This window comes from Mobula hypostoma, chromosome 29 (assembly GCF_963921235.1).
Source record: "Mobula hypostoma chromosome 29, sMobHyp1.1, whole genome shotgun sequence".
Taxonomy (NCBI): Eukaryota; Metazoa; Chordata; class Chondrichthyes; order Myliobatiformes; family Myliobatidae; genus Mobula; species Mobula hypostoma.
The window spans coordinates 8837623-8856417 of NC_086125.1; the positions used below are offsets into that span (position 1 = coordinate 8837623).

At 40.0% G+C, this 18795-nt stretch overlaps 1 protein-coding gene across 2 annotated transcripts in view; it reads right to left on the reverse strand.

The window, feature by feature from the left end:
• Positions 1–18795, reverse strand: part of LOC134339327 (interleukin-12 receptor subunit beta-2-like) — a 68500-nt gene that overhangs the window by 24740 nt on the left and 24965 nt on the right. For both annotated transcript variants that reach the window (XM_063035732.1, XM_063035733.1), the window contains 3 exons: positions 18563–18755; positions 9214–9396; positions 5107–5208 (listed from right to left, as the gene is read on the reverse strand). In XM_063035732.1, coding sequence (XP_062891802.1) covers positions 5107–5208; positions 9214–9396; positions 18563–18755 — 478 coding nt within the window. The remainder of the gene's footprint in view (positions 1–5106; positions 5209–9213; positions 9397–18562; positions 18756–18795) is intronic.

The window sequence follows — 18795 nt, forward strand, 5'->3', positions numbered from 1 at the left end:
GAGGGCAGCCCTCACCTCCTCCAGAAGAGCCATAAGGTTTGGCTAACTTTAAAAGTGTTGAGAAACTAAATGGAAGCAAAAATAGACAGTGACATACCTATATCGAGAAATACATACAGTATTATAATATGGATTTTATATTACTCAATTTTTTAAAAATTCATTCATTCATTCCTTTTTCCCCACCTAAATGAGAATATATACATGGGAGGAATACACAGGGAAATCATTTCTGTGTAATGGACATAGATTTTTTTTATCTTACTTTTATGGGTACTGCAACGGGGGCCCTCAACCCACAGGTAGGAGGGGCTATCCCCCACTTCTAGACGTTTCTTCCAGCTCAACCCAGGGTCATCTAGAGACCCCAGCCTTGGAATCACACCTTTGTTACCTTTTTTTAAAATTATTCACGTTTCTTGGCTCTTATTTGTTCGGGGAGTAGATCGATTAAATTATATTCTGCAAATTTCAATGATATACTAACAGATAAACACACATGGCTAAGGACAAAGTAAAATTCATTTATTTTAATGTCAATGGGCTGTTGAATCCAGTCAAGTGCAGTAAAATTCTGTCAAAAATGAAAAAAGAACAAGCCCATGTAGTCTATTTACAGGAAACTCACTTAAGTGATAATAAGCATGGAAAATTAAAGAGAATGGGTTTCACTAATTTGTTTTTCTCCTCATATAAATCAGGACATAGGAGAGGAGTTACTCTTCTCATCTCAAGCAAGCTAAATTTTGAAAAAGTATTTGAAATGGGAGATAAAGAGGGCAGATATATTCTGGTAAGGGGGAATATAGATGGAAATCCAGTTATTTTATTGAATATATACGCACCCCCAAGAAGTGATATTAGTTTCTTCCAGAAGATTACTAATATTATGGGAACGGAAACAGACAGTCTCTTGATATGTGGGGGAGACTTAAATTTACAATTACAACCAAAGTTAGACTCTTCCAATAGAAAAACTTATGAAACAAAGTCCTTACCTAAGAAAGTTAACACTTTTTTTGAGGATGTTGGTCAAATTGATATATGGAGGGACCTTTTCTCTGACAGAAGGGATTACACTCATTATTCTGCCCCCCATTCCGTATATACAAGAATAGACATTTCATAACATTTGGAAAATATAGACAAAATAATCACCTGTGGAATTGGAACAATAGATGTAAGTGACCATGCACCTATATATTTATCTGTTGATTTTGACTTACAACCAAAGAATACTATTTGGAAACTAAATGCAAGTCTATTCAATGATCCCTATTTTAAGGAAAAAAATAAAAAAGAAATTGGTCTTTACTTAGAATTCAATGAAAATGGAGAGGTTTCACCTCCCATTCTATGGGATACTCTGAAGGCTGTCTTAAGAGAGAAAATTATAGCGATATCTTCATATAAGAAAGAAATAAAGTATAAAACATTAGAGGAATTACAAAATAAGCTGAAGGAACTAGAAAAAAAAACAAATTGAGTTTGGTACGGGATACACGAGAGGAAACTAAAAAAATTAGGAATGAAATTAATAGTTTGGCTGCACAAGAAATTAGAAAAAAATTAATGTTTCTGAAACAGAGACACTATGAAAGTGGATTTAAATCTGTGAAAATACTGGCGTGGAAAATGGAAAAAAAATAGCAGAAAATACAAACCATAGAATTAGGGATCCAAGAACAAAAGTGATAAAAAATAAGCTAAGTGAAATTCATGAAGCTTTTGAAATGTTTTATAAAACTCTATATTCCAAAGTTCCAGGAGGAAACTTAACCCAAATTGACACCTTCCTGAATTCTTTAGAGTTATCCACTTTAAGCAAAGAACAAAATAAAAAGATGATTGCTGACATAACTGAAGCGGAACTAAAAACTGCAATTAGTAGGCTTAAATTAAGCAAGTCACCAGGATCAGATGGATATACGGCAGAGTGGTATAAAGAGTTTAGAAGTGAGTTAATCCCTGTTTTACTCCCCACACTGAACTGGGCCCTGAGAAAGGCGCAAATGCCACCCAGCTGGAAGGAGGCGATAATCTCAGCTATACCGAAAGAAGGCAAGGATAAAATGGAATGTGGGTCATTTAGACCAATATCTGTTCTTAATGTGGATTATAGAATATTTACCTCCATCATGGCCAAACGATTAGAAGAGTTTCTACCACACTGATACATAATGATCAGACAGGTTTCATACAGCAACACCAAACACAAGACAATATACGAAGGACACTTCACATTATGGATCATATTTTAAAAAATGAAATTGAAGCAATAGTGATATGTGTGGAAACTGAAAAGGCGTTTGATTCAGTTAATTGGAATTTTCTTTATAGAGTTTTACATAAATTTCGTCTATATGACACAATTATTAAAACTATACAGGCACTATACGACAATCCTACTGCCAGGATTAAAATCAATGGATATTTATCTAATAGTTTTACCCTAGAAAGGGGCACGAGACAGGGATGTGCATGGTCACCGCTACTCTTCCCATTATATCTGGAACCATTAGCTCAATACATCAGACAAAATGAAGATATCAGGGGAATTACTATTCAAGGGACAGAGCATAAATTGGCCTGTTAAGCGGATGACATTTTGATCTATCTAGGGCAATCAACAGACTCTTTACCTAAATTGATGCAATCCTTCAAATAATATGGCCAATTATCAGGATACAAGATCAACATAGATAAAACCCAACTACTTTCATATAATTGTAGCTCACCAAGAGAAATAGAAAGTAGATATCCTTGGGCATGACAAACAGAGTCTTTCAAATATTTGGGCATCACTATGCAAAAGATTTGGCAAGATTATCAGATTGCAATTATCAGCCTATATATAAAAAAAATTAAGGAAGATATAACAAGGTGGAACCTAATTCCTTTTCTTGGTCTCAGTTCAAGGATTGAATCTGTTAAAATGAATATACTGCCCAGACTATCTCTTTCAGACCTTACCAATAGAGATTAACCAAAATCAATTCAATGAATGGAACAAGATGCTATCAAGATATATATGGCAAGGTAAAAGGCCTAAGGTTCGTCTCAAAACTTTGCAATTAACCAAGGAAAAGGGGGGATGGGGCCTACCTTCTCTTAGAGATTATTATTTTGCAGCACAGTTCAGAGCTGTGATATGCTGGTCCAACCCAGCGGAAGTGGTTGAGGCAGTTTTGAAGTTGCCATTTGAAGTTAAATTGGATAGCTATATGGACAGGAAAGGAATGGAGGGTTATGGGCTGAGTGCAGGTTGGTGGGACTAGGTGAGAGAAAGAGTTCGGCGTGGACTAGAAAGGCCGAGATGGCCTGTTTCCGTGCTGTAATTGTTATATAGTTATGTGGTTATAACCCATTATATGACGCTCAGTGGAAAAACATTGAGGAGAGGATACTTTCCATCCCCATACAGGCAATTTTGGCTGATGACAACCTACAGTGTTACATAAATAATATTGACAACCCGTGGGTGAAATGGACTCTTAAAATATGGAAAACTATTATAAAAGAATATAAACCAGAGAGAGACATTGCAATTCTTAAATGGTGTGCATATGACTGGATGCTAGATTTAAGGGCTGGACAGCTAAAGGAATAACAGCTATTTGTAATATAATGAAAGAAGGAACACTGTTCAGTTTTGAAATGCTCAAAGAGAAACACTTAGTAGAAAAACAAGACTTTTACCGGTACTTACAGATGCAACAGTATGTTAATAGCACGGTTAAAAATGTAACCAAGGCAAGTACATGTCTGATAGAGCTATTTAGAAAAGGATATAATTCAGACAACGTTAGTAAAATCATTTCAAGCATGTATAAGGGTTTGTCAAATCTTAAAACACATTCGACTTCATACATTAAAACAAAATGGGAGAAGGAAGGAGGGATAATAATATCTGGGGAAAACTGGACAATAATATGGAGGTATCAATGGAAGTATACCAGTTCACAGAAATGGAGGGAGTTCGAGTGGAAACACTTGATAAGATATTTTATTACACCCTCTCAGAAATCCCATTATGATAGTAACCCCCCGTTTGCTGGAGAAATTGTGGAAATCAAAATGCAAACTATTATCATATTTTCTGGGAACGCCCTGTTATCAAAGGCTATTGGAGTGGGATACATAATGCCCTACAAGACATCTTTAAATGTGAAATACCCTTAGAGAGTAAGACCATATATTTTGGGTATATACCTTAAGAATGGTTGAAAAGAGATAAATATTTAATGAATGTACTGCTGGTATAACAGCATCTGTTAATCATAAATTGGAACAATTTTATTCATACTGGAAAAATGGTTTAACTACATAACACCTCATAGGCCTGATTTTATTTTCACAAGTCAATGAATATGTTGTAAAAAAAGATCATTCCCCTCTGTACGTAGTTTTCTTCTTTCGATTGTTCTTTCTTTCCTCCCCTTTCTATGTAAGTGTATACCTCAGATAAATATTATGTGGAGATTTGTGACAAATATGATTATATAAATTATATATGTACAGTACCTGAAATACATCTTATGGAAATATTTGATGATGAAATTCAATAAAAAATAAATTACAAAAAAAAAGGAAAGGGTACAGAGGAAGTTTACCAGGATGCTGCCTGGTTTAGAGAGTATGCATTATGATCAGAGATTAAGGAATTCTTTGGAGAGAAGGAGGATGAGAGGAGACATGATAGAGGTATACAAGATATCAAGAGGAATAGGTAGAGTGGACAGCAAGCGGCTCTTCCCCAGGGCACCACTGCTCAATACAAGAGGACATGGCTTTAAGGTAAAGGGTGGGAAGTTCAAGGGGGATATTAGACAAAGGTTTTTTACTCAGAGAGTGGTTGGTGCCTGGAATGCATTGCCTGAGTCAATAGTGGAGGCAGATACACTAGTGAAATTTAAGAGACTACGAGACAGGTATATGGAAGAATTTAAGGTGGGGGTTTATATGGGAGGCAGGCTTTAAGGGTCGGCACAACATTGTGGGCCGAAGGGCCTGTGCTGTGCTGTACTATTCTATGTTCTAATACATAACACACAATAACAGCTCCCTCTGTTAACACACAGTAACAGTTACATAGTGTTATAGTACCTCCTTCTTCCTTGTAGACTATTCTGGATACTGGTCCACCCAGGCCACTCTCATCTTGAGTATAGACTGAGACGTTGTATGGAATCCAGGGCTGCAGAACACCTGTGGAAAAAGCAAGCTCATCATGATGTCTGCAACTACTTCTACTTGCTTAAGAACTAAATCAGGAATGAATCAGCACGTGGATATACATAAACTCAACACAGCTATCATTGATAGCCAAGATACTCAGTGATACTAGAAATATCACTAATGTTACAGATCATGATTTTATTTGCAGATTGTATTGGATCTTCTTCCCCTCTGCCATCCAATTGCTGAATGGACGCGAATACTGCCTCACTGCTTTATATTTAAATGATATACTTACTGTAATTCATGTCTCTTTTCTCTGTTATTATGTATTACGTTGTACTGTTGCCACAAAGACCAACAAATTTCACAGCGTATGCTGGTGATATTAAACCTGATTCTACAGTACAAATTTATCTCTATATTCTCACTTCAAGTACGTACAGGTGAAGTTCACCACAGTTCATTTACACAGTAAACGTCCCTCTACATTACCCAACCAAACTCTCCTATTGGGACTTGCAGCATGAGTTAAATGTTTATTTTTCATCATGTGAGTATCATGTGCAACACCAGCATTTACTGTATATCCCATAATTAATTGATCCTGGCTTTATAAGCTTTTTCAGATATTCATGAGTCACATATAGGTCAGACTAGTTACGAACAGCAGATTTTCTCTCCTAAAGGACAGATGTGTTCTTACACCAATCTAGTAATTTTGTGAATTTATTACCACAGTCCTGGAATTATGCTCCTCCTATTATAGGTGGGATATCAGGGAGAAGTCCAGTACCCTTGTTGACTATCTTTGCAGGAAGTATGTCTAGCTGCAGCACCTTCAATCAGCATAGATCTCCTGGAGTTATGATTGTATGTAGTAGTGTTAGATTTGATCTTTCCAAATATTGTCAGGAATTGCCTTAGTGGAAGGTGCTCAGATAGGTGGAATTCATAACATGCATTGAAGAGCTTTCATTGAAGCAGTACGTACAACATCCTACAATGGAGGGGGTTATACTACATCTAATCTTTGGGAGTGAGGATGAGTAAGTAATAGAAGAGACTGTAGAGATTTTTTTTGAAACAGTGACCGTAGTCCTGTAAGGTTAAAAGTAGTCAGGAGAAAATATATGGTTGAGGTAGTACCCTAAACTGGATTGGGGAAGGGAGTCAGATTTCAATAAGATAGGATCTTATAGAAATAATGCACACAAAATGCTGCAGTAAGTCAGCAGGCCAGGCAGCATCTATCAAGAGTAAACAGTTGACATTTCAAGCTGAGAACCTGCATCAGGACTGAAGGGTCCTGGCCTGAAAGGTCGACTGTTTACTCTTTTCCACAGATACTGTCTGGCCTGCTGAGTTCCTCCAGCATTTTGTATGTATTGCTTTGATTTCCAGCATCTGCAGATTTTCTCTTGTTTAGGATCTGGAAGCAGCAACCATGGGTGAAAACAGTATCTCATAAGTGGGAGGTATTTGAAAATGACCTAATAAGAACTTAGACTCATCATTGTCCCTGTAAGGTGAGAAGCAAAGATGGCAAGTTTGGGGACCTTTGCTAACAAACAATATTGAGTTGATAATGAAGCATATGTCAAATATCGGAAATTGGTATTGAGCAATTCCTTTGAGATTTATAGAGAATGTAGGAGAAAAAGTAGCATGGCAAAAAGGGGTCTTAAATGACATTGGCAAGCAAACTTAAGGAGAATCCTAAAACCCTCTTACAAGTATAAGCAGATACTAGCTACCTCCTAGATAGCTAAAAGGTACTAAATGGATAATGCATGTGTGAAGCCAGTGGATATGAGGAAATTATAAATGAATACTTATCAGTATTCACCAGGGAGAAAGATGTAGAGGCTTTAGAGTCTAAGCATATACATTCACTGCCACTTTGTTAGGTACCTCTGCTCATTAATATAAATATCTAATCAACCAATCATGTGGCAGCAACTCAATGCATAAAAGTATGCAGACATGGTCAAGAAGATCAGTTGTTCAGACCGAACATCAGGATGGAGAAGAAGTGTGATCTGCGTGATTTTGACCATGGAATGATTGTTGATGCCAGCCAGGTTGATTTGAGTATCTTAGAAACTGCTGATCTCCTGGTATTTTCACACTCAACAGTCTCTAGAGACTTCAGAGAATAGTGCAAGAAATTAAAAAAGACATTTGGTGAGCAGCGGTTCTGTGGGTGAAAATGGCTTGTTAATGAGAGAGGTCAGAGGAGAATTGCCAGGTTGGTTCAAGCTAACAGGAAGGTGTCAGTAATTCAAGTAACCATGCATTGCAACAGTAATGTGCAGAAGAGCATCTCTGAAAGTACAGTTCATCAAACCTTGAAGTGGATGGGGTAAAGCAGCAATGAACTTAAATTGGCTACTTTGTTAGGTATAGGAGGTATATCTGTATCAGGAAGGAGAAACTGTTGTAAATACAGGCATTCATTAGGTAGATAAATGCCCAGTACCTGATGCGATCTATCCAGGGATGCGAAGAGAAACAAAGCAGGAGATGGCTGGGAGTCTGACAGAGGAAGTTGCATTTCCATTAGTCATAGTCTGTACCAGATTACTGGAGGATAATATGTTGTCCTTTTGTTCAAAAAGCAAGGTAGGGATAAGCCCGCAGTAGGAAAGTTGTTGGGAAAGATCCTGACGGGTAGGATTTAGAGTATGTTTAGACATGGGCTGATTAGGAATAGACAACATGATTTTGACATGGTAGGGGAGATCTTGTCTCACAAATCTGATTGAGGTTTTTGAGGAGGTAACAAGAAAATTGATGAAGGCAGCACAGTAGACATGATTTTTGTGTACTTCAGAAAGGCTTTTGACAAGGTCCCACATGGTAGGTTGGTCTAGAATGTTAAGACACAAAGGATCCAAGGCTTGTTGGCAAATTGGATCCAGGATTTGCTTGGTGATAGGAGGTCAAGGATAGCGATATATGTGAAACTTGGGATAAGAATAATAAGTGGTCTAATTAGTGACTTTGTAAACAATATGAAAATTCGTGCAGTTGTGTCTGGTAAAGGAGTTCACCTTAGGACGCAGCAGAATGTAGATGAGTTGGAAAGTGTGATGGACCCATGGCAGATGGTAATTAATCTGAACATTGTTAGATTATGCACTCTGGGAAGTCTAATTCTCAACATATGGCAGCAACCTTAGGAACGATCATGTACAGAGGGACCTTTTACTGCAAGTTCCTAGTCCATGAAAATGAAAACATTGTAGGTATAGTAGTGAAAAACGGCTGAGGTATGCAGTATTGAAGTTGGGATATCATGGTGTAGCTCTAAAGTACATTGGTCAGACCAATGGTCAGACTATTGTGTACAGTTCCCCCAGTCTTAACCCCACAGGAAGAAGTTTAAGCAATAGAGAGATCGCAGAAGAGATTCACCAGGGTGTCCTTTGAAATAAAGGGTGTGATAAGGAGAAATTGGATAGACTGAGTCTGCTTTCCCTGGACTGAAGTAGGCATAGTGTGTCCTTACAAAGGTTTTTGAATTTATAAGGGGCATGGATAGGACAGATAGCCAGAGTATTTTACCAAGTGCATGAGGGTATAGAAATAGAGGGTAAAGGTTTAAGGCAAAACAGAAGTGTAAGGGAGATCTAACAGGTAGGTTTTTACACAGAGAGGATGGTAGTTATCTGGAATAAGCTGCCAGAGGAAGTGGTAGATACTGTATAGGATGTTTGAACAGGTACTTAGATAGGAAAGGTTTAGAGGGATACGGGCTTAAATGAGATTAGTGTACATGGGTGTCACAGTCAGTATGGATGAAGTAGGCTGAAGGGGCTCAATTTCCATCCTATATGATTCTACTAGTTATTTTTTAAATTACATTTTTTTTGCGATATTTATATAAAAACTTTTGGAATTTGAATTTGGGTCTTTTGTTTGATAATTCGGGTTACAGTACTCGTCTAGTAATCTCTGAATCACCACCATATTCTATGAACAAACCTTCCTCTCCAGCCATCATAAAAATTCAGTCAGGAGGCTACCTACCACTTCTGAAAGCCATACATTCCTTCAGTGCCGGTATTTTCTTCCATTCTGGTCCATGTTCTGGCAAGTTCAGGTTACACCATTCCACCACAAAGTTGAGCACTTTTTTGGATGGTGCCTTCCAGCACACTTGAATCTCATCATTATACTTGAGAGTAGTTAAATTCAATACAGGTGGCTGATCTGTGGAATAACATGTACAACAAACACCAAGAATGAGTTTGATCTCTCCTCCTAATTCAATGCTCTTAATTCAATGCTCACCCTTTGATACTTTAACCAAGCAGTTACTTGTGGTTGTTACATTTATCCTTTCCAAATTGTAGATGCTTCTGGCAAGGCCTAGCCTTTTATCCCTATACCCAACTCCCCTTGGACTAGTAGGTTTACAGACTTTTGGTGTGGGTCTAGAGTCACATACAGGCCAGATCAAGTAAGATACCAGATTGCCTCCCTTTAAGGAATAAAATGGATTTTAGTGACAGTCCAGCAGTTTTATAGTTTCCATAACCAATTATAGCATTTTGTTTTAGATTATTTACTGACTTAAATCTTCCAACATCCTTAATGAGGTACCAGGCATACAGGGTCACATTGAATTCCATTAGAAACATTTGTGTGTGTGTATAAGTACATGTCGAAGTTTGTAATCTATGTGCATGCATTGCTGTGCACAAGTTACTTAACCTATTCCCATAAGGCATGCTCTCCAATCCAGGCAACATCCTTGTAGATCTCCTCTGCACCCTTTCTATCGTATCAACATCCTTCCTGTAGTAAGATGACCAGAACTGAACACAGTACTCCAAGTGGGGTCTGACCAAGATCTTATATAGCTGTAGCATTGCCTCATGGCTCTTGAGCTCAATCCCAAGGTTGATGAATGCCAATACACCATACGCCCTCTTAGCAACACTGTCAACCTACCGAAATGAACAGCTTCACACTTATCTGGGTTGAACTCCATCTGCCACTTCTCAGTCCAATTCTGTATCCTATCGATGTCCCGTTGTAACCTCTGACAACCCTGCAGACCATCCACAACACCCTGCACTTTTGTATCATCAGCAAACTTACTAACCCACGCTTCTACTTCTTCATCTATGTCATTTATAAAAATCACAAAGCGTAGGGGTCCCAGAACAAATCCCTGTGGAACACAACTGGTCACCAACTTCCATGTAGAATACAAACCATCTACAGCCACCCTTTGCCTTCTGTGGGCAAGCCAATTCTGGATTCACAAAGCAAGGTCTCCTTGTATCCCATACATCCTTACTTTCTGAATGAGCCTGCCATGGGGATCCTTATCAAATGCCTTACTGAAATCCATATACATTACATCCACTGCTCTACCTTCATCAATGAGTTTTCAGAATCAGAATCAGGTTTATTATCACCGGCGTGTGACGTGAAATTTGTTAACTTAGTAGCAGTTCAATGCAATACATAATATAGAACAAAAAAAAAATCAATTACAATATACGTATATTGAACAGATTAAAAATCGTGCAAAATACAGAAATACTGTATAGTTAAAAAAAGGTGAGGTAGTGTCCAAGGGTTCAATGTAAATTTAGGAATCGGGTGGCAGAGGGGAAGAAGCTGTTCCTGAATCACTGAGTGTGTGCCTTCAGGCTTCTGTATCTCCTTCCTGATGGTAACAGTGAGAAAAGGGCATGCCCTGGGTGCTGGAGGTCTTTAATAATAGTCGCTGCCTTTCTGAGACACCGCTCCCTGAAGAAGTCTTGGGTACTTTGTAGGCTAGTGCCTAAGGTGGAACTGACTAGATTTACAACCCTCTGCAGCTTCTTTCGGTCCTGTGCAGTAGCACCCCACCCCCCCACTCCATACCAGACAGTGATGCATCCTGTCAGAATGCTCTCCACGGCACATCTATAAAAGTTTTTGAGTGTATTTGTTGACATGCCAAATCTCTTCAAACTCCTAATGAAGTATAGCCACTCTCTTGCCTTCTTTAAAACTGCATCGATATGTTGGCACCAGGTTAGGTCTTTAGAGATCTTGACACCCAGGAACTTGAAACTGCTCACACTCTTCACTTCTAATCCCTCTATGAGGATTGGTATGTGTTTCTCTATCTTACCCATCTTGAAGTCACATCTCGCTCCTGTACATACTCTCGTCACCACATGAGATTCTACCAACAACAGTTGTATCGTCAGCAAATTTATAGATGTATTTGAGCTATGCCTAGCCACACAGTCATGTGTATATAGAGAGTAGAGCAGTTGGCTAAGCACTGCTTATCATCCTCAAAGAATTCAATCAGATTCGTAAGCACAACCTGCCCTTGACAAAGCCATGCTGATTATCCCTACTCAGATTATGTCTCTCCAAAAGCTCATAAATTCTGCCTCTCAGGATCTTCTCCAACAACTTGCCCAGCACTGAAGTCACACTCACTGATCTATAATTTCCTGGGTTATCTCTACTCCCTTTCTTGAACAATGGGACAACATTTGCAACCCTCCAATCCTCCAGTACTTCTCCCATCCCTATTGATGAAGCAAAAATTGTCGCCAGAGGCTCAGCCATCTCCTCTCGAACTTCCCACAGTAGCCTGGGATATATCTCATCCGGTCCCGGTGACTTGTCTAACTTAATGCTTTTTGAGTTTTCCGGCACATCCTCTTTCTTAATATCTATATGCTCAAGCATTTCAGTCCACTGTAAGTCATCCCCACAATTGCCATGGTCCTTTTTCCTGGTGAATACTGAAACAATTTTAATTTTGGTTTTATCATGGCTCCTCAGTACTCCCAATGACTGTCTTGATGATAAGGGAAGACCACCCTTGGAATTCAGCCCCTTTATCCATGTTTGGATAAAGAAAGAGATGTGTCTAGAGCAGAATACTGTAGTACTGGTGAAACTCTAAATCAACATCAATGAGTATGCTAGTAGTGAGTAAGTGCTTTGCTAATGACTTATTTGGACAGTAATTAGCCAGATTTGATTTTCCTTCATTTTGTGAGTATAATTTTGGACACACCTGGGAAGATAGCAGTGTTCTCACTGTACTGGATGCTTGACCAGTGGTACAGCTGGTTCTGGAGTGTAGGTCTTCAATCTTACAACAGAGGTATATTCTTGTCCCATAGTGTTTGCTGTACCTAACACCCTTAGTAATTTCTTGATGTTATCTTGCCAGGAAACTAACTTCTGTGATGGAGAGGATCTCTGAAGAAAGCCAAGGTAGATTCCAATTGGTGCTTCTGGCTGAGTATGTTTGCGAATACTTCAATCTTGCCCTTGTCAATTATATTCTGTGCCTAGTCATTATGGGGATTTCTTTGAAGCCTCCTCCTTGTCATAAGCTGTTGAATTGTCCACCATCATTCACAACTAGATGGTGCAGTACTATAGAACATTGATCTAATCAGCTGGATGTATGATTATCTGTTTCTGTCTTTTGTGTGGTACGTTTTCTATCAAGCATTTATGTGGTTCTGTAAATGCATATTTGCAGCGTATTGCTGCTTCCAATGTATTTTTCTGCCCTCCTGATTGAACTAGGGGTGATCTTCAGCTTGATGATAAGGTAAAGTGCAAGTGATGCCAGTTTATGAATTTATAGATTATGGTAAAATAGTTTTCTGCTGCTAATCAGAAATCAGGTTTATTATCACCGGCATGTGGCATGAAATTTGTTAACTTAGCAGCAACAGTTGATTGCAATACATAATCTAGCAGACAGAGAGAAAAAAAAATAAGTTAAAAAACATAATAAATAAAGAGGTAAATCAATTACGTATATTTAATAGATTTTTAAAAATGTGCCAAAAAAGAAATACAGTATATTAAAAAAAGTGAGGTAGTGTCCAAAGCTTCAATGTCCATTTAGGAATCAGATGGCAGAGGGGAAGAAGCTGTTCCTGAATTGCTGAGTGTGTGCCTTCAGGCTTCTGTACCTCCTACCTGATGGTAACAGTGAGAAAAGGGCATGCCCTGGGTGCTGGAGGAGCTTAACAATGGACGCTGCCTTTCTGAGACATCGCTCCCTAAAGAAGCCCTGGGTACTTTGTAGGCTAGTGCCCAAGGTGGAGCTGTCTAGATTTAAAACCCTCTGCAGCTTCTTTCGGTCCTGTGCAGTAGCCCCCACCCCCCATACCAGACAGTGATGCAGCTTCTCAGAATGCACTCCACCATACAACTATCGAAGTTTTTGAGTTTATTTGTTGACATGCCAATTCTCTTCAAACTCCAAATAAATATAGCTGCTGTCTTGCCTTCTTTATAACTACATCAATATGTTGGGACCAGGTTAGATCCTCAGAGATCTTGACACCCAGGAACTTGAAGCTTCTCACTCTCTCCATTTCTGATCCCTCTATGTGGATTGGTACGTGTTCCTTCGTCTTACTCTTCCTGAAATCCACAATCAGCTTTTTCGTCTTACTGACGTTGAGTGCCAGGTTGTTGCTGCGGCACTATTCCACTAGTTGGCATATCTCACTCCTGTACGCCTTCTCATCACCACCTGAGATTCTACGAACAATGGTTGTACCGTCAGCAAATTTGTAGATGGTATTTGAGCTATGTCTCACCACATAGTCATGTGTATACAGAGTAGAGCAGTGGGCTAAGCACACACCCCTGAGGTGCACCAGTGTTGATCGTCAGCGAGGAGAAGATGCTATCACCAATCTGCACAGATTGTAGTCTTCCGGTTAGGAAGTCAGGGATCCAATTGCAGAGGGAGGTACAGAGGCCCAGGTACTGCAACTTCTCAATCAGGATTGTGGGAATGATAGTATTAAATGCTGAGCTATAGTCGATGAACAGCATCCTGTGTGTAGGTGTTTGTGTTGTCTAGGTGGTCTAAAGCCGTGTGGAGAGCCATTGAGATTGCGTCTGCCATTGACCTATTGTGGTCTATAGTATCTCACAGACGCTGACTTTGAGCTGCTGGATTTGTTCTGAGGCTGGCCTGTTCACAGCATGTGATCTATCCTGCACAAAACCATGATGACTCCTGGCTGGTCCCTGTCTTCCCAAGTAAATATAAATCTAGTCTCTCGTGATCTTTTCCAACAACTCTCTTACCATCGATGTAACCGGCCTGTAGTTTCCAGGCTTAGCCTTATCATCCTTTTTTTTTGCCAAAAGGCCAACAGTAGCTATCCTTCAGTTTTCTGGCATTCTGACCTGTGGCTAACGAAGCTGCAGAAATGTCCATCCAAGTCCTGGCAATTCTGTAGGTTTAGTCCTTGAGTTGGCTCATTCACTATCTCCCGTAGACTTAATTCAGAAGATAGGGCCTTCAGGGCTTGTCCAGCTTAAGTCAGTGTGCTGCATCCAACCATTTTGTCCTTCTTCCAGGTGTTATGCATCATAGAGGAACACTATTCATCAGCTGAAGGACAGTAGGTGGAGATCAGAAGATTTCTTTGCCTGTATTTGACCTGATGCCTTGGAACCAAGCACAGACAAGGAGCCTGGGGTAAATGCCAATGGCTACTCCCTTCCATCTGTTTATTAGCACCTCTGGTGGGTTTAACTTGCTGGTAGGATAATATGTGTCCACGATCTAGCACACTGTCTGTAAATCATGGTCCTATGAGTAAAATAATATCATGCTGGTGCTTCACAAATATGTCTGTTTTTGATGAGGATTTTTCAAAATTAATTGGGCTAGAAGTCACTCTGCTATTTACAAATCAAATGTCTATGTTACTTGCTGGATAGTTTGGCTGTCTTACTCTTTTTACAACATAGTGATAATGGTACTATGATGAAGATGGCACCAGAGGTTATTGCAGGGGTGGGGGCAGGGGGCAGGGGGCAGGGGAGACTTCGGAGTTCTGACATTTCTGTCATTCACTTCCTTAGGGATTTTTTTTTCTGTTTTGTGCGTGTCTGTGAAGAGTAAGAATTTCAGGTTGTATACTGTATACATTCTCTGAACCGTTGAGGAATTTGCTTGGCCATTTCAAAGTCAACTGTGTTAGTGGATCCTGAACCACACAGAAGCCAAACCAGGTGATGATGGCAGATTTCCACCCCTGAAGGGCATAAACAAATTCAATTTGTTTTTATAATTAGTTGTTTTGTTGACATCATTACCAATTTATTTTATAATTCCTGATTATTAATTTGGATTTAATGTCCGTGATTGTCATGTAGAATTTGATTTCAGGGTTCTGGAGCCATACTTTTGGTTTCTAGGCTATTAGACCAGTTCCTAATCAACTGTGTGAATAGGAACAAGATGTCAAACTGGTGAAGTTGCAGAACATAGCAACATGCTAATCAGCAAAAACATTTGTAATTGGCAGAGCAAAAGCAATCCCATAAACAAAGCATCAGATCATATTTCTGCAGTCCTGCTGATTGATACAAATGCTGATGAACAAAATCAGAATCAGGCTTAATGTCACTGGCATATGTCATGAAATTTGTTGTTTTGCAACAGCAGCACATTGTAATATGTCCAAAAATAATAAAATAACTACAGTATAACAATATATATATGTTATAACTATATGTGTGTGTGTGTGTGTGTATAATTAAATAAGTAGTGCAAAAATAGAGGGAAAAAAGAAAAAATAATGAGATAGTGTAAACACGAGGAATTCTGCAGATGCTGGAAATTCAAGCAACCCACATCAAAGTTGCTGGTGAACGCAGCAGGCCAGGCAGCATCTCTAGGAAGAGGTACAGTCAACGTTTCGGGCCAAGACCCTTTGTCAGGACTAACTGAAGCTAGTAAGAGATTTGAAAGTGGGAGGGGGAGAGGGAGATCCAGGATGATAGGAGAAGACAGGAGGGGGAGAGATGGAGCCAAGAGCTGGGCAAAAGGCATATGAGAGGATCATGGGACAGGAGGCCCAGGGAGAAGGAAAGGGGGGAGGGGGGGAAAACCCAGAGGATGGGCAAGGCATATAGTCAGAGGGACAGAGGGAGTAAAAGGAGAGTGAGAGAAAGAATGTGTGTATATAAATAAATAACGGATGGGGTACGAGGGGGAGGTGGGGCATTAGCAGAAGTTAGAGAAGTCAATGTTCATGCCATCAGGTTGGAGGCTACCCAGACGGAATATAAGGTGTTGTTCCTCCAACCTGAGTGTGGCTTCATCTTTACAGTAGAGGAGGCCGTGGATAGACATGTCAGAATGGGAATGGGATGTGGAATTAAAATGTGTGGCCACTGGGAGATCCTGCTTTCTCTGGCGGACAGAGCGTAGGTGTTCAGCAAAATGAAATGAGATAGTGTACCTGGGTTCATTGTAAATTCAAGAACTTCATGGCTGTGGGGAAAAAGCTGTTCTTAAAATGTTCAGTGTGTGTCTTCACGTTCCTGTGCCCCTTACTTGATGTTAGCAATAAGAAGAGAGCATGTCCTGGGTGATTAGGTCCTTAATGAGGGGTGGACCTTTTTGAGGCAGCACCTTTTGAAGAGAGCCCCACGATGCTAGTGCCTATGGTGGAGTTCGGTGAGCTTGTAACTTGCTGCAGCTTTTCCCAATCCTGTTAGAATGCAACCAATTAGAATGCTCTCCATGGTGCATCCAAATACATTTGCGATAGTCTTTGGTGACATACCAAATCTTCTCAAACTCTTAATGAGATTTAGCCGCTGTTGTGCGTTCTTTGTAATTGCTTCAAGTTGTTGGGCTCAGGATATATCTTCAGAGATGTTGACATCCGTAAGCTTGAAACTGCTCACCCCTTGATGAGGGTGTGTGTTCCCTCAACTTCCCCTTCTTAAAGTCCACTGAAGGATGAGACCACCAAGAATCCAAGTGCGAAAGACAAAGCTGAAGTGCCTGCAGTCACATTCAGTGAGAATCGCATAGTGGATGATCCAACTCGACTTCCTCCTGAGATCAGTCTTTTGTCAATTTGGTTCACTCCATATTTAGAAATAGATGAAAGCACTGGATACAACAATGGCTATGGGACCAAACAATTGACTGGATACAGGACTGAAAGCTTGCATTCCTGAACTTGCTGTGTCTGTAATCAGTCTGGTGCTACTGACTGTGTGGAAAACTGCACGAGTATAGCAGGACAAATTAAATCTGGCTATTTGCTGCCAAGCAGTGTTCTCCTAGTCATTAGCAAAGTAATCGAAGGTGTCATTGCCAATGCTTCAAGTGGCACTTACTCATTACTAATGTGCTTACCTGATTTGGGATTTGCTAGGACCACCTAGGTCCATACCTCATCGTGGCCTTAGACCAAATATAGGTAAGAGAGTTGAGTTCTAGTGAAGAGGTGAATGTGACTGCATTTGACATCAAGCCAGTAATGAACTGAATGTGGCAGCAAGCAGCCCTGATAATGCTGATGTCAAAGGGTATCCTAGGTCCAATGTTTCAGTGGCTTGAATCGTACCTGGCACAAAAGGAGACGGTTATGGTTATTGGAGCCAAATATCCCTGATTAGGACATCATTGAGGGTCCTACTCCTCAATGACCTTAGACTGTCAAAAGGTCAGAAGTGGAGATACTTGCTGATGATTGCACAATGGTCAATGAAAACGTGTAGTTCTTTGCTAAACAAAGCAACATTCAGGCATAGACTGATAAGTAGCCAAGTAATGTTTACACTGCAACCAAGAAGTAATAATTTCAACAAGAGAGAGTCTTAACTACCTACTATTGATAGTCAATGGCATTATTGAGTGCTCCATCATCAACATCCAGGGAGTTACTGCTGACTGGGAACACAAGTAATCCAGCCAAATAAGTATGGTGGTACCATGTGCAAGACAGAAGCTAGATCTTTTGCACTAAGTAACGCATCGTTGGGTGTATGAAAGAATACTCTCTATTTATCTAGTGTAGTTGCAGTACCATTCAAAAAAAGGTGCCTTCTTAGTTAACTCTCTGTCCTTGAACCTACATATTCATATCCACCACCATTGGCACAGAATGGCTGCAGTGTAGCCCATCTACAAAATGCAGGCCTTGGCTGATCTGACAATATTTTGCTAACCTACATCCTCTGTCACCAGAAACGATAAATGCTACAGGTGCATTGAGGGCACGACCAGCTGCAGGTTCTCCTCAAGATGCAAACCATTATCTGTACAGTATCTGCCCTTTATTGCAAGTCACACTGAATTCTCAAACTCCAAACCTAACACAGCCAATGGAGCACCTTCACTAGAAGGATGGCAACTGTTCAAGATCATGGCTCAGCATCATTTCTGAAAGACTTTTAGGGATGGACTCATTCTTGGCACCAGCGATGCCTACATTCCAAAAAATATATATATATAAATGTCCAAGCTCGGGCATTGAAAGATGCATTAGAATGTTCACTGGGACAGTTCTCTGTGAGGGCACTTGGATGAATGTGTTATGGATGTGTTTACCTTTAACCAGATTGAGTTTAGCCGGCTCAGTAGCTCCAACAGAGTTGTAAGCAGTGACATTCACATGCCGAGTGTTCTCAGACAGGCTGATGTTACAGCAGGTAACGGTGGTCACCTTGCTCATTTCTTCTCCATCCCCTTCACTCACAGAGTATTGGCGAATTATTCCTCTCGCTTGATGTTGTTCAAGAGGCTGCAAAACCCAATTCCCACCCCGCCCACCAAAAAATAAA